The sequence below is a fragment of the Solea solea genome, chromosome 1 (assembly GCF_958295425.1).
Source record: "Solea solea chromosome 1, fSolSol10.1, whole genome shotgun sequence".
Taxonomy (NCBI): Eukaryota; Metazoa; Chordata; class Actinopteri; order Pleuronectiformes; family Soleidae; genus Solea; species Solea solea.
The window spans coordinates 46,607,916-46,630,040 of NC_081134.1; the positions used below are offsets into that span (position 1 = coordinate 46,607,916).

At 40.6% G+C, this 22,125-nt stretch overlaps 1 protein-coding gene across 1 annotated transcript in view; it reads left to right on the plus strand.

The window, feature by feature from the left end:
- Positions 1-22,125, plus strand: part of LOC131463773 (receptor-type tyrosine-protein phosphatase mu-like) — a 161,952-nt gene that overhangs the window by 89,175 nt on the left and 50,652 nt on the right. The window contains exons 10-15 of the mRNA XM_058635801.1: positions 2,888-3,089; positions 3,559-3,661; positions 13,537-13,810; positions 15,729-15,765; positions 17,936-18,010; positions 20,905-21,040. Coding sequence (XP_058491784.1) covers positions 2,888-3,089; positions 3,559-3,661; positions 13,537-13,810; positions 15,729-15,765; positions 17,936-18,010; positions 20,905-21,040 — 827 coding nt within the window. The remainder of the gene's footprint in view (positions 1-2,887; positions 3,090-3,558; positions 3,662-13,536; positions 13,811-15,728; positions 15,766-17,935; positions 18,011-20,904; positions 21,041-22,125) is intronic.

Consider the following 22,125-nt stretch of genomic DNA (forward strand, 5'->3'; position numbering starts at 1 on the left):
ATGGCTGAAGACGTCTATTAAAAAACGGTGAAGTTTGAAAACAGCGCCTCCTTGTGGTGAAAGAAAATACACCAAAAAAAAGTTTTTTTACGATTTCGGGAATAACTTTTACACAGATAATCGTACCGCACTCAAAATTGGTGACAACAGTCAAAACACATGGTAGATGATGTGTGATCAATATGACAACAAATCGTTTAACGGTGTTGCCATGGCAACGACGCAAAGTCGGATTTTTGGGACAAAAATTCAAACTGCTACAACTTCGTGAATCCTGGTCCGATCTGAACCAAACTTGCTAGGATTGATGATAGTCCGGCCCTAAAGACGTCTATATGAAAATATTAAATTTCGAAAACAGCGCCTCCTGGTGACAGCAGACAGTATGACAGCTTGTATTTCAATTATCTCCTCCTAGAGCTTTTGTGCGATCACCTTCAAACTTGGTGAGATCAATGTGGACGAGTTGAGCATCAAAAGTTATCAAAAGCTTTTTAAAATATTGTATGGCGTATGAGATAGGGGGCGCCAAAATTGGAGATAATAATAATTTTTCATAACAGACAATGAAACTCTTATAACTTCGCGATGGAAGGTCTGATCCCAACCAAACTTGCTATAGTTGGTGATGGTTAGTTGCTGAAGACGACTATGTTGCTGAAACGGTACATTTTGAAAACAGCGCCTCCTGGTGGTGGTAGAAAATTCTAAAAAAACAAACTGTTACAACTTTGCCAATCCTGGTCCGATCTGAACCAAACTTGCAAGGATTGATGACAGTCCGGCCCTGAACACGTCTATATGAAAATATTCATTTTCAAATACAGCGCCCCCTGGTGACAGCAGACAGAATTACATTTATAGTTTTTGATGCTGCTCCAACAGGGATTGTTGTATCCACTTGAAACTTAGTATGTGGGACCCCAGACCCTTCCTCAACATGTCCGTAAAAGGTCACCTCCCTACAGGAAGTGGAACGCCCGAAACAGGAAGTAAAGTCTTACATTGTCCGATTGACACGAAACTAGATATGTGAGTTACCGGACCTTCCCTGAACATGTTTACGGAGACGCCGTTGACCGAACAGGAAGTCGGCAACTTTAAACAGGAAGTGCCCTCTAACTTTGCCGTACGTTGTCCGATCTGCACAAAACCTTATATGTGAGTTAAGGGACCTGTCCTGAGCATGTCCGTAAAAGGTCACCTCCCTACAGGAAGTGGAATGCCCGAAACAGGAAGTAAACTCCAAGATTATCCAATCTGCACAAAACTTGATATGTAAGACAAGGGAAGTTCCCTGAACACGTTTACGGACACGCACTTGACCGAACAGGAAGTCTGCCATTTTAAACAGGAAGTGCCCTATAACTTTGCCATACGTTGCCCGATCCCCCACGAAATTTGGAACGACATGCGCGGGGACGCCGCTGAAAATAACTAGTACTGAAAATAACTAGTACTGAAAATAACTAGTACCGCGCGCGGTGAATGAACGGGTGAGAGCGCGAGGCACGCGGGGAGCCGTGGCACACGGCGACCCGCGTGGGTCGGCTCGAACCCGTTCAGAACCGCGCGCGGTACTAGTTATTTTTGGAATTATAATGGAGGTTTCCTTTTACAAGCACAAGCATTTTCTCAGACTTTAGACTTATTCAAAATGGATAAAAAAACAAACCTTCACCTTAACGCTTCCCTCCACAACTCCCTGGGTTTATTATTAGAGAAGGAATTCATTAAGAGCTTTTCATCACTCCATGAAACCACAAGCTGCAAACAATGGACAAATGGAATGGAATGGCATTTTAAATCAACTGATGTAAAAAAAAATACATATGGATCTATATGTACTTATACATACACACACAAATACCAACATACGTACACACTTACACATATATATATCATTTCATATTTTATTTTGTTTTTTCACACTAAAAGACACCATCACATAGTACTTTACATTGAAAATACAAATTATTATACAACTCGATCTATAAACAAAATATTCCTTCTTCTTTACCAGATAACAAAGTAAAGTACAGATATGTGAATTTTGTACTTAAGTGCAGTATTAAAGTATTTGTACTGCGTTACATTACAGCACGAAATGTTACCATCTGCTGCAAACACACTTCCACTTACTTACAGTACTTTCCCCTCTCTGACCAAGTGACACTGGAGGGAAAGAGACCTTGACTTTCAGGAATTATATGAAATAAATATTTGTTATTATCAGGTCATGTCATTTACTGTATATTCTGTTCTTCCTCTTCCTGTAACAAGCTACAAAATGATCAGAAACTGAAGGATCTGCTCTCATTGGACACTTCTGGTTCTAGTTGCTTTGCCTAAATGCACCTTTATTGATTTTATTGAAGAATTGCTGATTGTGTTATTTTTTATTCATTTTGTATATTTTAAGTGGATTATATGTACATTTAACTGTTTTGTTCATCCTATTAAGTATGCTGTATACTTGAATAGCTAAATTATATGTGCTGCTGCCTGTCTTGGCCTCCTGGTTAAATAAATGTTAAATAAAAATAAAACATCATTAAAAAGTAGTAACATTAGCAGTGAAATATAAATGATTTTATGTTTATTTTTGGTGAGAATGCAAGTGCTTATGCAGCAGTAGGTGGTAATCGGAGCACAGGATTTTAATATAATATAATACATTGTTATAGCTGTATAGAAAACTATTGTCTATATAATACTTTAATTGACTATTTTGTCCATATGCATATAAATAGTACAGTCACCATAATGGAATTGTGATTCCTCCATCTTAAAACCTTTCCCTCGTACGAGTAGAAGCTGAAGAGTTAAAGAGAAGATGTTGCAGACCAGAGGCCACCATCACAATATTTATGTGTTTCCTTCTCAGATCTCCTACAAGGCGGTGAGCTCCTTTGACCCCGAGCTGGACCTCTCCAACCAGAGTGGGAAGGTAGTAAAGCTGGGCAACGAGACCACCCACATGTTCACCGGCCTCTACCCGGGCTCCACATACTCCTTCACCCTGCGTGCCAGCACAGCCAAAGGCTACGGCCCCCCAGTCATCACCCAGTTCACCACCAAGATTTCAGGTCAGCGAGGTCAACTGCATGCCCAGTCAGTGTGTGGATATTATTCAAAACGTGTGAATGAAACCAAATGTGCTTGTAGAGCAAAGCAAGTCGGATCCAGCCTGTTTTACATGTCATTGTCCACACGTGCTATGAAATCGTTTGAAATAAATAATGCACAGTATTTCAGCCAGGTGTCTTAGCTCAGTCTCAGTCTTTAAAAAAAGACTAGAATTCAATTATTTACTGTCTAAACACAAATTAAATAGTTCTCTAGTGGTCATCTAACGAACAGCAGATGTTCACACACATTTATACATATATATGTATATATATATATATATATATATATATATATATATATAACAACACTCTACGGTGTGTAGCAACATGTCTACAGGGACAAATGAAAGAGTCGTTTGTGAATGGCCTATTGAAGGACTATTTAACTGCGCACTCTGACCTCTGCACTTTGTGTTTGCCTCCTCAGCTCCCTCAATGCCGGCCTACGATCAGGAGACTTCTCTGAACCAAACGGACAGCACAGTGACTGTGCTGCTGAAACCTGCCCAGAGCAGAGGTGCACCAGTCAGGTAGGCTTCCACAAAATCACAGTGCAGAATAAAACCAAAAGAAACATAAGAAAGCATATTAAAACACGAGGATCTAGCATCAGCATCAACAACAACACAAATGATCACAGGGTTTGTGTTGTGTATCACGGCTTCACCGTGAAGGAATTCAGTATCTCACGGTCTGTATCTAATTTTCTGGCTTTTATTTGTTTGTGTATTTTGATCCTGTGAAAAAGGAGCATAGACTTTGAAGAGGAGAACAAAGCCTGGGTGCAGCGAAGGCTGACTCCAGGATCTTTTGCCTCTTTTATGTACCAGGCTGCCCACCCCACCATGGGCTTCTGGGGGAACAGAGGGATTGTGCCTGCTTGATTCTGCATTTATTAATCATTATAAGGAAAGCGGCGCTGCTGTTGTGTATAAAAAGCCAAGTTGTTAGGCAAAAGTCACCATTTTGCTAAGCAGGAGTGTTTGATCATCTCTATGTCGCTCTGTGTTAGATGTCGAGCAGTTTTCCTTCTTTTGACAAAGAAACAGAAAGTGAATAATACCAGTGTTTTATTCTACTGTAAATCAGTCTTACACATACTGTCGTCGACTGATTTACATCATGATCATTTACACAAAATGCAGCAGGTCCGTTAAAATGGATGCATCAGCCGATTCAAGGCATGGAAAACCTGTTTGCGATTGGTTCCCTTCTTTCAGAGATTCTGCCAAATGTCATCCATCCAAAATCCAAAATTACGGTCAGATGAGGCTGGGTTGACCAGCATGTTCATAACAGCACCCCCTCTTGTTAGATTTGGGCATTTACTGGCATTCATTTATGTTATTTCCTAAAGGAGAAGCTCCATGGTTGTAATTGGTGTGGAAATGTTTTTACATTGTCGACCAGCAGCAGTGGGAGTCAGGAACGTGACGTTGGTCATTCCAATATTTGTGGAAAGTGATGTTATCACCACTTTATGGTCTTGGCCCATGACACCTCATGCTTTGAGCCACGGACAGCCCCCAATAGACTGGTTCATATGGGGGTGTGTGTGTGGGGGGGGGTAAACACTCGTGCTTTCTGTAAAACTCAATTTTACACTATCAGCTCATCTGAGCCTTTTAAAGATTACAGCCTGGAGATCTTTAGTCAGGCTTGTCAGCTCATGTTTACAACGGAGAGGCCCGAGCAGGAGAGACGGCATGATCGGGCCTTACCCAGCCTGCCATTCTTTCACTGGGCTAATTAGAATTAACTGTGTGTCATGAATGAGAGCTTCCATTAATTAGTATGCTGGGTCCTCAGGTTTGTTTATGGTTGGATAGCATGCTCACCTTAGGAGCAGAGGAAGAAAGATTAGCTTTAGTTTGAGACCTGTGCTAATGCTTTACAACACAATACTTGAACTACATGGGGAAACAGTGAGTCCTGAAATGAAGATAATAGTGTGTTTTAAAACTGTATTTGTTAAATGATTCGTCACAATTCATCAGTGGAGCTCAGAACGTGGTACAACTTCCCCTCACAGCTAATTGAAGCATCCTTTGATCACAGCAGAGCTTCTCCATGTCTAAACTTTGGAGCTTTCCAGGTCCACGTTTCTTTTCCGACCTCCTCACTTGTCAAGTCTCGCCGGATATAAAGGCCAGTGTATCCCCTTCATGTGTGAACCCCGGGACTCGAAAAAGATGAATTGCAAAAGAAGGGAGGTGGCGGAGGGCAGCAAACAAGGGGAGATTAGGATGCAGGCACAGGACGAGATATGGAATGCTTTTGAAGGTGTTTTCCACCTCCACCTCCAAGTGACACGAGATGCCTTTGAAAATGTAAGGTGACTGGTAAAGTAGCGGCCATTCAGAGGGGCTGAGTTTGGCGCTCCTTTTGGGATCTGCTGTCTCGCCAAAGATGATAAATGCAGGCATCAGAATTCCCCAAGCAACAACATCTCTAATCTGTTTTGGCCTGAGCGTTGAGATGCATGTCGAAGTGACTTTCTCACTTAAAGCACAAACAAAGAGACGTTTTCTAAAATGTGCGGGACCTGGAGTCCTGGAATGAGTCCCTGAAGTTCCATCCCGTCTCTCATGGGGTAGATAACGCTTAGTTACAAGGATTGGTGTTTGAAGGCGACCCCAACAAATTTAGATACTCCTTCAAGAATGTGCTTATACGTAAACAGATGTTTGGATTCTGTTTTCTTTTGCTATAATGCTAACCACTGTGACGGTAACATTATGTACCACGAGTGAACAAGTGAATGTTCAAAATGACAGGGTAGATAAAGACCAGGGAATTGCACTGAGCCTTTGAAACTAACTAAATGAATTGATCAATATAATTTTGCCAAGCAAGAACTGAAAGATCATATTTCCATCTCTGACTGTGCTGCAGAAGTAGCCATCATCATTCTGAAACAGTGACTCATTTTGGAAATGAAATCACTTTTATAGAGATTTTACCAGGGAACATGCTAATCCTCAGCACCACAGAGCAGTGCAGCATGAAGCTTGATATGATAAGGCAATCTTGCACGCTGATTGGGTTTGGGAGGTTGTAGAGCTCCAGACGTCGGAGTTTCAAACAGCAGATGTTTTGCTGTAATACAGGAAGGGGAGTGTACTGGAAGATGACATGATAGTGCCGCTTCATAAAAAACACATGACATGACAGACGGTGTGTATCCGTTTCACTTGAGCATCCCACAGTCGAGATGAAGTCACATTTTCTACAGATCTGGAACGACGCTGCCACTTTCAGGGTTTCATATATGTGTAATTACTAATCACTAGAACGTTTCCAACGTGGATTTGGCATCCAATCTCCGGGGATGACACGCGTAGCCGGGAACACTTTTTACCAGAGGGGGACACTGTTCCTTTAAGAGGATTAGTGTACTGTCAATCAGTCATGTCATGTTCCACTAATGTTTGGCAATAGCTCCTCGTGAGGGCCAGAATACACCTCCTCACTCTGCAGCATCAAAATAAATGTTTATTTCCTCCAGCAGAGATAAATGATTTGCGATGCTTCCCTTATCATCCAGAGCACTTAATCAGCCCTTTTCCTGCTGTAACCTTTGCCTTGATCGTGCTCACAAATGCGTATAATCAGAAAAAAACACACAGCAATTTACAGTCTTGTAAGTCATACACTGAGGAAACCGAGTTCCACTGTTTTTACCCTGTAGCAGCAGATTATCTGCACTCAACCATGGTCTGAAATCACTTAAGTGATTTTCTACAGTTCTAAAATAAGCACCAACTTTCTTTGATCACGGAATTAGATACGCTAATAGCTGCGCATAAATGTGACACAGCTCGACAGTTTTTACGATTTAATGGCAAACGTAATCTATGGCACCTTCCAATTTGTTTGCTTTATAGGTTTACGGACACCAAGGGAATAGAGTAGGAATGCACGGCTGCTGGGTCAGGAGAAGCGGGTTACTTACAACGGCTCTTAAATCAGACATACAGGCACACAGAGCCAGCCCATTAGCATTAGAGAGAGGGACAGTGATTGAAATGCTCCTCATACCCCTTCCTCATCTGCTCAAACCGCCTGGAGTTCTCCCCCTTATCAGCTCGCATGAAAAATAAATCTGACTTTCAGGTCACAATCCAGTCGATTCCGAGTCAATCCGCCATAATTGGTTGGCGTCACACGGCGGCAGAGCTGAAATCTATCGGGCAGCAATGCTGGTGGAGGCCTAATTGGTGTCAGCTCAGGTTGCAGCACTACTGCTGCAATACAGCTGTGCTCTGCTGGCCCCTCTGGTAGACCACGTCTAATACCTTAAACCGTTCAACCCGTGTCTTTGCATCCTTCTCCCAAAGAGTCAAAGAGAGACAAAGACAGAATGGGACGATTTCAGGGGTTTTGAAATGAAACACAATGACTCTTTATGGGATTAATGTATGCATGGCCAGGAAATAAAATCTAAAATTGAAATATTAAAACTAAAAGTAGCCTCCTGACTAAAATAGAATATGCAACGATGAAACTGTATTTACTGCAAACTGTTATTTCAACAACAACAACAACAACAGATGATGGAAATATGAATTTCCATCACTCGTGTAAGGACAAGAAATGATAACCGAATAAGCCACACCCCTTGACTGTACGTCGTCAACAACACTCTGATTGAGACATTAAATAAAACTAGAATTGACAGAGGAAAGTTCATTTGTAGTTCTAAACATATTTAGGGTGTTTTGTTTCCTCACTATTCCATGACGTTATTCATCTCTACTACATTGTCCATTACAAATACATGCACATACACACATTATGCAAATTAGGTGACGCGTCATTTAGCGACTTTTAGGACAGCCGATAGCTACTTTGGCTAAAACAGACAATATGCTAACCATTGTTTATGACAGTAACATTAGTTTCATTGGTGTGGTTAGCATAGCTACACAACACGCTAACCACTGTTCTCTTTATGATAGTAAAATTAGTTTGAATGGATTCTATTGTGGTTAGCATAGCTACACAACACGCTAACCACTGTTATCTTTATGATAGTAAAATTAATTTGAATGGATTCTATTGTGGTTAGCATAGCTACACAACACGCTAACCACTGTTCTCTTTATGATAGTAAAATTAGTTTGAATGGATTCTATTGTGGTTAGCATAGCTACACAACACGCTAACCACTGTTCTCTTTATGATAGTAAAATTAGTATGAATGGATTCTATTGTGGTTAGCATAGCTACACAACTTGCCATGCAAAGCTATGTGAGGGTCAATACAGACATACATTCACTTTACAGTAAATTTCACAGAGGTTTTATATAAAATATATGGTTTAAAGAATATGAATCTGTCCATCTTTAATACAGAAAACTCTTTTGTTTACCCCTGTGATTTTGCTATGTTTTGTTTCAGTAAGAAAGTAATCTGAATACTTTTTCCATCACTGCATTATTATTATCATCAGTATGAAAGCAATCTTCCAATTCCCTCTTTGATATCAAATTAAATGAAACACAGGGACTAAAGGATTTTTCTTTGTTTTGTTCTTGCCGTCAAGCTGTTGTTGTTCATCAGTTATTTGTTGTTTTTCCATTACTCATTCATGTCACATTAAATCAAGAATATGACTCAAAGACTCCGGTCTGTCAGGGTGATTCATACTGTAAATTGTGAACTCAGCATGAGGTGACAAGGTGTCAGCTGCTTACGAGAACATTAACATGACAGCAGTAATTACAGAAAAATAGAAATCATTGCATTCTTTTTTAAAATGGCCATCATTGAAACTGTGAGTCACCTTTGCATTTTGTAAACAGGCAAAAGAAAAATGAAAAATGAAAAACAGTATATTTTTCTAACACCAATGAGGAGTAGAGTGAAACTGCAAAGTATGTATTATTGTCCATCATTTATCATTTTTATTCAAATGTATTTAGTTTTATGTTTGTTGCTGCAGTGAATGTTGTGCAGAATTGTCGCAGTGGTTTAGATCTCCATGTTACAAGGGTTCTTACACCTGGAGCCTCATAGCCTTTGGCACTTTGCCCCAGGAAAAGAAAACTACTCCCATTCACAGTCTGTCATGAAGTCATGGCACAGCTGCCAGATTTTTTATTTTTCTATTTCACTAACTGCAGATTTATTTTGAATATAACCAGAGATGAGTGAGTGAGTGAGTGCATGTTTCCACAGCAAAGACAAAAACACAATCATCCGGTTGCCTGATACCAGCTCTCATTGACTCTGGTGTCACTCATTTGTCATATTTTTAACACTTGTTTTATATTAGAACATAATTATTTAAATTGTTTATTTGGCTTCTGGAGGAACTCAACGTACATCATTTTCAATCTAAAATCCACACTGCAGAAATTAAGCCTTGTTTTTGGGAAATTGTTATTTTTTGCCTAAAAAGAAAATCAAGCAAATTTTGCTCGAGAAAAAAAAATCTAATATTGAGAACAACTGCAAATGATCTGATGCAGGAGATTCTGCTCTTCTCTCATGTGTTTAATACACAAGTGAAATGAATTAGCATGGCATGCACCAGCATGTGTGCAAATATAATGGCCCTTTTCCACTATGGTCCCAGCACGTTTTTAGGATTGTTCAGTCTTTTTAACTGATCTCAGCTTGATTCTTGTGTCGGACGTCTCTTCCTGTGTGGCGACGTCACACATCGTACCTGCTCTGCTCGCTTGGAACCTCGTCTGAGCAGGTGCTGAAACACAACTTAACTTAACCTCTAACGAGGCGAGTAGAGCCGGTGAAAACATGCCATAAGAAATTCTAAGGAATAAATTCTTATTAAGAAAAGGAAGACACATTCTATGTAACGTTGTTTTTGGCTGGTTTATCCTTGTTTTAAGGGTTAGTGTTGTTTTTATCATCTGAAAATGGTTTGACTTCCATGCTAGTTTTAGGTATTCTAACCTAGCTAAATAAGCTTACCACATTCTTCATTATTATTCAGATTTGTTTTTCCTTAAAACAAAACATCAAATCAATTTAAAAATGTTTAAATCTTTTTTTTCTTCAGCGTACGGACATCGTTTTTAAAGAGGAATTTAAATGAGTCTATTCTTCGTCTGCTTATATCCTGAAACAATAGTCATTGCAGCTCCATTGAACCTGATGAGAATTGTCAAATGATTGACAGCAGTTATGATTTTTAATATCATCCCATCTCTGCTGACATCAGATCCACACAGCTTCTCCGGTTCCTTCCTTCCTTCCTCTGCTGCTCTGCAGCTACACAAGTGACTCCTGTGTACTGTCTCCACGTGCCCTTTGACCTCTGCTCTCAGTAGGAGAGAGTCATTAAAGGCTGATTTCTCCTGCACACTCTCTGCAGGATTAAATATTTCATCGCCTCCCAACCAAACACTAAACAGGCGGACTCAGAGGAATTGGGACACACCCACTGTCGTAGCAAACAGGGATTTACCAATGAGCCTGCAGACACCATATGATAAACTATAGGGTTAAAGTGCATATGCTGAGCACATACAGGCACATTTAATCATCCAGTACCAACCGCGGGGAACAATTGATCATCTCCAGAGCCGTTTGTTCTGCTGCGACACAGCTTAAGAGTGCAGCCAATATGCAGCGCAGATATTTTACACCAGGATTTACTTTCCACTTCTTGTTCCGATAATTTGGTCTTAGGCGGAATGTTCAGGTTTATCCGAGCTCTAAATCCTGCCATGTATATATAGATTAGATGGATATAATTGTTTCACAGTGACTGCAATGCTAACTTAGACTTGTCTAAGATACACTGCAAAATAAAAAAGAACAATATTTTTTAAATATTTTAAATTGTTTCCTTTTGAGGAAAATGATCTGCCAATGAGGTAAACATGTTGCTTGGCCAGAATTCAAACTAGTATATCCACCTTCAGACTGTAACGTGCAGGGAAACGCTGGCCAACAACTACACACAACAGGCGGAAACTAAAACAACTATCACAGCAAAGAAATGTGTACTCAGAATTCGTCTTCCTTGACTTAAGCTGACTTTAAGAGTTTACACCTTTCTTCTCTGCTCACAAATTGTACTTCTATATTTAAAACAAGAGAGAAGAGCAGCATCTTCTCCGTGAGATGTGCAATTGTTCTTGCACTATTAATAAGAAGAAAAAAACAAAAAAAACGAGATTTCAGGTTGTTATTGGCAATTAAAGCTTACATGAAATATCTTATTGAGACAAAGTTAGGTTTTTCTTAAGTGCAAAACTTGCTCGTCAAGATTATTATTCTTTCTTTTTGAAAGCAAAGCAATTTTTACTTTTTTGAAAATCATTTTTTGCAATGTGCAGTCATAAAAAGAGCAGTGCGCTAATTTCCTGAACACGTTGTACAAAGGTTTTTGGAAATTATAGGGAGAGAGGCAAACAACACGTACGACTTTTTAAGTCCTGCTCAGACTTAAAAAGAGATCATCTCTGTGGGCGTTTTATCGGCGTCAGCCATTTCTGACTGAACGTGAGATTGTTGTGATTCAGAAAACTTTATTGTTCTGTGAGCAAAGCATTTTGTTTCTCACACGGAAAGAGGGCGGGGCTTCCGTCACCACGTTCTAACACGTGTATTAAAAAAAACAGTAATTACAGTATTCGATTATCATTGAATTATATTCGACTCCCGAAATTGGTTCCAACAGCCCTAATGTTTACTCATGTGATTGTGAGAGGTCCAGATTCTGAGGCAGCCCTGATCTTGCAAGGCTGGTTTTCCACTAGCAGCCAGTAGGGGCAGTAGAGACGCACAACAAGACATTTAACCATCACAATGACTGCAAAGCTGTTAATTTAGGGTACAAATCCTGCATAGTTCTGCTTTAACTTATAAGGAGAAAAAAAACTTAACTGTCTATTGTGATTGTGTTTATTCAAGATTTAAATAAAGATAACCAGCAGCATTGCAACTGATTCATCTTTATTTCTTTCATGGCAAAAACATTAGTAACACAGTTATTGCAAGGTAGAAAATGCAACGACACTAATGTGTTCAGAGCTTAGTTGTTTAAAAGGAGTAAAAAGACATATCAGACACTGGTGTCAGTGATATTAGTGTATTATGCCTTCCTTGTAGTATTATGTATACCCCAATTGTAGAATATAATAAAATAAGAGTTCATTTACCAGCGGGTGACACATTATAGTAATTAATTCATTGACACGTAATTCTTTTAGCCGTGCAACTTTGCTTCATCATCTGTGATGAGAACTTGTTTGCACGACTGTTTTAGAAAATAAAGCAATCACGACGGCGTTATTCTCCATGGCAGCTGTAAACACACTCTTTGTCACTCTGCGACGCAGTAGATTTAACAGGTGGATACGAGATGCATACTAACACCAGCGTCTATAAGACAAGTCAGTCTCTCGTCTGCAGCTCTGAGACAGAGTCATCTCTGTCAGACACACACACACAGGGCTGCACACTCGCCATGGAGAGGAAATGGAAAGAGCCGTTAACCTTTTCAGTTGATGAGTGATGAACATCAGGCCCCTGTCCTCTGTCTCTGCCTGTGTCTGTCCTGTTCAAAAAAATATATAACAATCATTTCATTTTCATTGGCAGTGACAGAAATGAGCATATTCAAGGAAATAATGTAAGAGATTTAAGGTTGAGATAGTTTAGTCACATGCAGAGGAGAGAGAGGGATTATGCTGAGCAGGAGGAAACGAGGAAGACCACAGAGAAGGTTCATAAAAATGATAATACATTTTATTTATCGCCGCCTTTCCAGACATCCCAATTCTCCTTACAAGACAGGTTTAAAATAATATAAAAAACAAAGAAAGACAACTTAAAATAGTCCATTAAGTAAGTACATTAAAAACAATAAAACAGCAAAAAAAGAAAGAAATGATCAAAATAAGTGGGGAACATTTCAGAAAGAATGGTTGTGTTTGACATGAACACTACATTATTCTGAATATCGCTCCAAAAATATTTCCTCCCAATCATTTTTATTTACACTACTAATCATTTAATAGAGTTATCAACACAGTTTTGTGATATTTTTGAGAAACGGTTTCACCCGCTTACTCTTCTCATCACTCCTCCTTCTCATCAGTCCAAACATAACGATATTTCACATCATAAATTCTAGCCTCAGGCTTGCAGCTTGTTTTCCAACACCAACAGAAATCAGAGAGAGATGTTTTGAAAACTACTCATGTAGTTTGGAGAGAACATGCACATGATAATGAGTCTATCGCACATCTAAAGAAAAAATACATCTCGAGCCTTGTAGTAGTCTGAGATTTGGAGCTTTGCCTTTTAATAAAGCAGCCAAATTGTGAAATGGCAAAATGAGAGCAATTGGCAGCATTGTTGTACGAGTTCCTCTTTGGCTCGCTGGCGTGTGTGAACTGTGTTTTCGTCCTGTGTTTGCAGTGCGTACCAGGTGGTGGTGGAGGAGGAACGTCCACGCAGAGCAAGAGGCACTGCCGAAATCCTGCGCTGCTATCCAGTTCCTATTCACTTCCAGAACGCCACACTGCTGAACTCCCAGTACTACTTCACTGCTCAGTTCCCAGCTGCTGGCATCCACTCTCCTCAGCCCTTCACTGTGGGAGACAACAAGACCTACAATGGTTATTGGAACGCACCTCTGCTGCCTCAGAAGAGCTACAGCATCTACTACCAAGCTGTGAGCACAGCCAACGGGGTGGGTGTTGTCAACTTCTTATTTCATTCAAATAATGTGAGTTGTTCTGTCTGTGTTTGCGTTTGTCTATATATCTGAAATGCACGCTGCTTCAGAGGTCTCCAAGTCAAATGACTCTAGTCTGGTCAGGAGGGGGCGGGTCAAAAAAATATCATGACCCACGAGGAGTGAAAACATGGGGAACAGGATCAGGAAACTAATAAGATTCAGGTGTCAGACATCAGGGCAGACGATCAAAAAGAAAGACAGGACAGGAAGTCAAATGGAACAAGGTACACACAAGGAATTACTACAAAATAAAACAAGTCACTGAAAACCAGACATGAAAAACTGAACAACTGAAAAAAGTCCAAACAGAATATTGGTGTCATGGCAGATTTATTCGACTCGCTGTAACAGCATGTAAAACAGTTGCACCTTAAAGTGTGAATATCTTCATCATCATATTTAACGAGAGCGTTTGTGAGTGAGTAGAAAACTTTGTCTTCTTCTGCTGCTGCTGCTGCTGCTGCTGCTGCTATTGCTGCTGCTGCTGCTGCTGCTGCTGCTGCTGCTGCTGAACGTGTCAGTCCTCTGGTGGATCACAGCAACAGCACGGTCAGACTTGGAATGCAGAGCCGTACACAGCGACGTGCTCCTTTTCTCCTCCATCGCCGCGACCGTGTTCTCGAACCTTTGATCAACTGCACTTAAGCAAGGCAGTCGTCCCAGCAGCAGTCAACACCAACAACAACAACAACAGGGGTCACCAGTCGCACAGGTCACAGCCGCTGTCGTGGAGTGGCTCTTGGCGAGGGCCCCTCCCTCCACAGAGCGGCAGCAGACAGCTCAGTGGCAGACTGTTGCCTTGAATGAGAATCACCATTAACACCGGCACGTGTTTGTGGAGGAAACAGAAATAAGTGAAGCAGGACTGAATGCAATCAGTGCATCATTTATAAAATATAAGTTTATAATGTTCTTCTTTGAACAAGTCTCTTGTTGATGCATAAAACATAAAACTATGAAAGACATTTTTCACATTATTACAGTGGCCTCATGCACTCTTTCATTAAAGCATCACTGTCACTGAACTGCAGACATTCATTATTGTCTAATGATGGTGGAGTGATTAGTTTGAGCCTTTTAAAGAAAATGACCCTTCAGAGAATATAAGAGACATCTAGAGTTTTTCTCAAAGTTCTTTCCACCAGTTTATTAAAATAACAACAGGACGTCAGCTCTGTGTTGATGCTTGTACATTTATTCCCCTCCTGTCTTCTTCCTCTGCATCAGTGGCGTCCCTCTCGTGCTTCCTCACACGTGTCTCATTGGACAGCTTGGTCGGGTGAAACGCGGGGACACAGCGCGGGGACACAGCGCGGGGACACCGCTCTCATGTCTTTTGTGTTGTATCACTCATCGCCTCCCTGTTCCTGCCCGTGTCCTTGCTCCTGTTTACTAGACCATTGTTGACAAGAAACTTTTCTGCCAACATGAAGACAAGTGTTTGTTTTTTCTGCTATTTTCTTATTTTCTCATGTTGTCAGAGCCTGAGACTTCATCACATATTCACAAAGACTGCGTGCAGGGTTCGGCGGTGCTTGTCACACAGCTCTGCTTTCTCCACAGTGGCTGACCACCTTGAGCTGCTGGCTGCCGACAGATCGCTGCTGGCTGACAAATCAGCAGCTCAGCACCACTAATCTGTGCTATGGGCTCCTCTTGCCTTACTGCGTTTTGTGTCACAGTCATTGAGCTCAACAGATGATAGGCGGACGGTGTGGAACTGGCCGAGCTGTTTGTTGTAACCACGGGTTTTTAGAAAGGTGTTGTTCCTGTTGTGAGTGTCATATTTGTACGTGTGTTTTTAATACGTTATATCTGATCTCTCTCTATTATTTCCTCTCCCCTTCTCCCCAATTTTCTTTTTGCGCAGGAAACCAAAATCGATTGCGTACGAGTTGCTACCAAAGGTAAAACAATGGATCAGATGTGGGAATGAGTTTGTCTCCCATTGCTTGTGATTTCTGAAAACTAACAAAATGAACATGCAACTGCAGCAGTAACATCAGTAATAATGTTAACAACAACAACAATAAGAAATAGTCAGAACACAAACACAGAGACACTTTCTGGGTGTGTATATAACATTATATTATTATTTATTATTACCATGTCAAAATTCATCCTGATCACTGAGATATAATTTAAACTGCCATAATCCGTAATCCGGATGAAATTCAAACCTGCACATACATAACAAATATGTATGAAATGAGATATTTCACATTTGGTCTATTATGACAGGGATTTCTTTAAAATGTGGCAAACTTTCTTATGACGTCATCAATGAGTAGATTCTTACCAAAAATAGAATGGAAACAATACTTAACAGTATTAAACAATACAATACTAAACCCACAACCATGAACACAGAATAATTAGAATAATTAGTGCTAAAAGACACTTTACATAAACAAGAAACAAAATACATGTTTGAGTGAGAGTCACTGACGGTGACATCATTAAATAACAATAACAACAGATTTAGTTACATTGTGGTGGAGGAAATGAAAAGCGAGTAATCTGATCTTCCTGTGAACAACATGTGTCACGGCAGCTTGTGTGTTCACCGTGGTCTGCAGGTACTTAGCCGTGCTGCCTGCACATCCTGCTCCACTCATTAGGAATGATCAAGTCCAAGCACCACTGATGCGGTAACAGCCATCGTCACACTCCGCTCCCAGCTGTGGAAACGTGCCATCACACAGCCCAACAATCTCATATGACTGTGGAGTTTGCACTCACTGTGGAGTTTGCACAGAGATGCAGATATCCCCACCCTGCATGGCTCAATAGGCGGAAATCAAATAGCATAAACTTGAAGTTGAAGGATCATAGGAGCAATTTATCAGCTGAGAGGAGAGATTTGTCTGCGTCTGCACTGGTGTCAAGCTGTGGCCGTCTCACTCTCACGAACATGATACCAAATTAGTGATGCCTCGAGGGAATTTCTTCCAATTTGGCACCAATATTCACTTGGACTTGGAAATGTTGAGGCGGGCAACATTTTGACTTTAATGTTCAATAATTCTATAATAACCTTTTCAGCAGAATAGCTAGACTTCAGCACCTTGTCTGGGCTCTGGATAACCGTCCCCTGACCAATCACAGGGCAGTTACATGGTTCACTGTTCCAACATCAGCCAACAGCTCATCATGCTGTAAAACAACCTAGAAAAAAAGGGGTTTAAATCAAGAGCCTCAATCCTGAAACATTAATATTTCATTATTTAATATCATTTCTTTAGAGACTACAAAAATGTGTCCAACATACATAAAAGCTGTCACTAAAAGACATTTAGGACAGTTCCTAAACACACACAGTTGTGTATAATCATAAAAAGGTGTAAAACCAGCAGAACAATACATACAATAATATATAACAATACAAAATAGTAAGAACACAATGACATCTATATATAATACATATGTCATTCTTGTAAACACATTGGTAATAACAATGGTAATAAGCAGATGATATTGCAGTGCAGCCATGCAAGAAATACTCAGGTAATACTGTGGTAACTCTAATTACTACAGTGTACTATCAGTGTATAATTAACATATCATTATGTCACATCCACATGTTATTAGTGAGCTATTACATAGTAATTACTACAGAAATGTGATGATGTTGAGATACTATCACCATTGTGTCAAACTGATTAGATGTTGGTGGTCAAAGGTCCTCAATTATTTATATGATATAATAAATTATATTGTGAATTATTATATAATAAGTGTATTGTTCATGACTTTGAAATGTTTCGTTGTTTGTGACAAAATGTAAAATACTGTCTCTAATACTTCCTCAGTGTTGCATGACAATTTGAAGTGGTGGTGGTGGTGTGGAAATTCAGTTTGCTCTCTCTCTCTGTCTGTCTCTGTCTGTCTCTCCCTCTGTCTCTCTGTCTCTCTCTCTCTCTCTCTCTGTCTGTCTCTCTCTCTCTCTCTCTCTCTCTCTCCCTCCATCTGTCTCTCTCTCTCCCTCTCTGTCTGTCTCTCTCTCCCTCTGTCTTTCCCTCTCTCTCTCTCTCCCTCTCTACTGCTTGCTTTGCTGGATCCACTGACTTTACTCAGCCGCCATACTTGTGACCCAGCTCACGACCCCCTACATCCGCATCGTCCCAGCGGCCGGTGACAACCCACTAACAGGTCAGACCCTGTACCTCGTTCTCTGACCACAACCTGGTTCTAGCCTGTACATGTCTATTGTAGCAGTGAAACACTGCATGTTCATGTGTGTGTGTGTGTGTGTGTGTGTGAATCAGCGTGCAGACAGACGTTTAGGTGGTTAGATTATTTCACTACTTCCTGTTCGCTGGCTTTGATCAGTGCAGTCGCTAAATACACCAGACTCGAGACTCCATATTGAGATTGTAGACATTTCCTTGTTAAGTGTATGAATTTCTGTGTTGTTCCAGGTACTACTGTATCTCTACTGTATCTCTACTGTATCTCCACTTTATCTCTACTGTATATCTACTGTATCTCTACTTTATCTCTACTGTATCTCTACTGTATCTCCACTTTATCTCTACTGTATCTCTACTGTTTATCTACTGTATCTCTACTGTATCTCTACTGTATCTCTACTGTATCTCTACTGTATCTCTAATGGAAAAGAAAACAAACCGAGTAGAGTGGAGCCGTGCGGTAACTGTGTAGTGAAAAAGCGCCGTTAGATTAAGACTGGCTTAATTTTGGTCAGACTAACTTGTTTACATGACATTAGTCTAGACTTAGACTTTTAGCATGCATGTAAACACACTGATTGTCTCTTGTCAGTAGTACTGGACATGAAAGGCAGGTTTGAGGTGCCATTGTCATTTCATATGTCAATGTTGGAGGTTTCTGTCAGTGTTAATCCCCTTTTCATGAATGTTTCTCATTATTTCTGGGAGATTAAGTGTTGTTTGCTGCGTTTGTAACAACTGTAAGAACACCAAAGGAAACTGAAGTGCTCAGCATGAAGATCTGGGGGAGATTCACAGGAAAGCAGCATCATTCAAATCTCAGTTTCTAATTATTGTGTTAATCTTAACTTTATTTCAGCACAAAAATTCACCTACACTTTTTGTTGCTCACGTAGAGATTTGTAATCATGTTCACAGTGAAAAACAGGAACATTTCTGTATCTGTCGTAGTACATTTGGCAGAATGTTCCCTCACTACAGTATCACTGTGACATTTACACAACGGAAGACAGAGCAGAGGAGCTGTTCAGTGTCAGCGTGGTGCTGAAATCATCGCTGACTCTGACAAAAAGGCATTTTTTAAAAAAATAGGCAAACAATCGTACAGTAATGTGAAGTTTTTAGAGGATGATGAGATCGAAGCGAGCGGCGATAATTAAGAAAAAACTAAACAGCGCCACAGAAATCTTATTCACTAGACAATCTGCATAAACCACATCAGATGATGATTTTACTGCATGATTATTTTTGACATACACACAGAATCAACTCACCAACAACACTGGACAACAAATGATAATGCGCTTGGCACATTTCCAGCAGCTCGATATTGAAGACATTTTCCACTGTGAAGTATTTGTCTTTACGCACATCCTTCTCTCGCTGTGCATCAATGTTCATACACCACACAACATGTAACGGAGAGGACTCATGGAGTTATATTTTGATTGACAGGAGCCCCGGTTTTCTCACTCCCTTCACCCATGCATTACTATTGAGGGTTAGCACAATCACCATAGCACATGATACATTAGAAATCATTAGAAATCCCAGGATCGCCTCTCCCTGAGGGCGCGGTGTGGCTGCAGCTGCTGCATCGCCTATAGTGACGTGATTGGTGCTCACCTTACATCTATTTCATAGCTATGAAATATTAGTTTGTGTGCACACATTCCTATTTAATGACTATTTCATGGCCACAAAATAGAGGTTCTCCCCCCCCCCCCCCCCCCCCATGTCATGTCTGGGGTTCCCTAGAATCCTAGCCTTTCAGTGGGTCCATTTGTCTTCCACTTAATTGTATCTAAAGTAAAACTATCTAAAGATTAGCTCCTGGGTTCCCTCCACAGTTCTATGTCACGGTAACATTTGTCAACAACATTACTAAGATGTTTTCAAGAAGTTTACACCCCCAGCGACAAGCATTTGTAGCCTGTTAGGTGCTCATCATCCCTGGGCGTGTCAGTGTGAAGCAGTATATTCAGACAACATTAACTCAGTGCACACTCACTCCTAAAAACCCTCCACCACTCTGCCGTACAAACTGATGTCTAAACAAAGGAATGGCTGCTGATAACAAACCACCGCACCAAGAACAATATGTCACAAGTAGCAGCCTGGCAGTGGATGCTTTATTTTTTTTGATAGCAGGAGAAAATGGCAACGCTGAGGAGTGAAGAAGCTCGCTTGGAAAACAGATTTGGCTGACATAACAATTTATCATTCTAAATTTACCCCTGGCGACAAGAAATAATGGTGTTGTTCAGGTGGACAGTTGTGATTCCAGCGTCGCTGTCATCCTCAAAGTGCTTCTTATCACTTTCCAGGGAGCAGATGCTGTTAAAACAAGCTGCTTTTCCCCGTTTCTCTCCCTCTCTCCTTGTGTCTGCCGTCATTGGCCGTCGCCTCCTGAGTTGATATTTAATGTTTCCGTTATTTCAGGCTTTTTTTCCTAAATCTTATTGGGTTATTATCTTTGTTGTCCTGCATTCTACATGTTTCCACAGTCATGCAACTGTTTGCAACAAACATGATTAACTAAAGGTAAAGATGGCGCACACTTATCGCTCCCAGTGCAGCTTGATTTAGAGTCAAGGTGGACAACAGGGAGTCGCTTACTTTAAGAATAAACATGACTCTGAGCCAATAAATGTGCACTGATACCAAGGTCTACAGAATACCACTGAATACCAGGGTATTGATTCATCGACCTCTGGCCCCTTACAGAGCCTAATCAATGATACTGTCTGCCATTGAATTCATGTACAACAATAGAAAATAGTCATTAGATTTCACATTGAATTGAATTCCACTTCATTTGTTTGATCTCTCTGCAACGTGATTTCATTTCAGGAGCAGCCACTCACAAACCGGATGCAGTTGAGCCAGAAAAACAAACTGACCACACAGTGAAGATTGCAGGGGTCATTGCTGGCATCCTCCTCTTCGTCATTATCTTCTTAGGGGTCGTACTCCTCATGAAGAAAAGGTACGTTATTTTCATACTAATACTGATTTGGGTGAAAGGTTAGATTTATAGTCCTGTGCAAAAGTCTTAGGTCACCAGATGCTTTGTTTTAGCAACGCTGCATCATTTCTCCACATGATCGCTAACATAACAACCGCTCACCCTCACATTCACTACAAGTACAACAGTGCTAGCCACAATGCTAGCCACAGTGCTAGCCACAATGCTAGCAACAGTGCTAGCCACCATGTGGCTTGTAAAACATGCGTTTTCCCGACTTTTTCATGTCAACAAATATCGTCTGTGAAAAACGACTATTACACCAAGTTTATTTAAGACATGTTTGAGCATTTATACACATGTTGTACTGGTAAATTCATTGATAGCTTGCTCTTCATTCCTTGTTCACACACAGCCGTGTATCATTGAGTCGTTTGGAAAAAGGAAATGTCTTCATCCACATGAATGGAAACGCTGTAGCACATGCTCTGCCAGGCCTGTACATGGTGCTGTAATACTGACATCAAACATGCGCATACGCCCATTGTGTTTATTAAAGCTTTATTTGAACAAGTGTACATGATAATGTACACCAGTGTTTGTCAGTCCTGGTCCTTGGGATCCACGGCCCTTGTGATCTCAAACATGCAGGTCAGTGGGTCCCGAGGACCAGGATTGAGAATCCCTGATGTAAACATCACTTGATGGTTATCTTAAAGCAAACAGATGACAGGATGACGACAGCGACGACAAAGTGAGCCAGAGTGAATGCCAGCTCAAGACCGATGTGAGACTATGACCAAACATAAGAGTAGCCTTTTTAAGATTTTCCCACTCTGGACCATTTCCAGATTTTTCTTGAAACCTCCAGGTTTACCATGTAGAAGTACTTGGGTCCATGTGGACCAGGCATAAGTCACATCATTCCCATCTAAATGCCACTGATCACATAAAACACAACAAAGTTGCTGGTGTCCTGAGACTTTTGCACAGTACAAATAAGTAGTTCCTGTTCCTCCCTCAAACAGTCGTATTGTCAGCGTGGTGGTAAATAATTAATTTGATTATGTTGATACGCCCCATTAAGGCTGTTTACAGCCATGAGA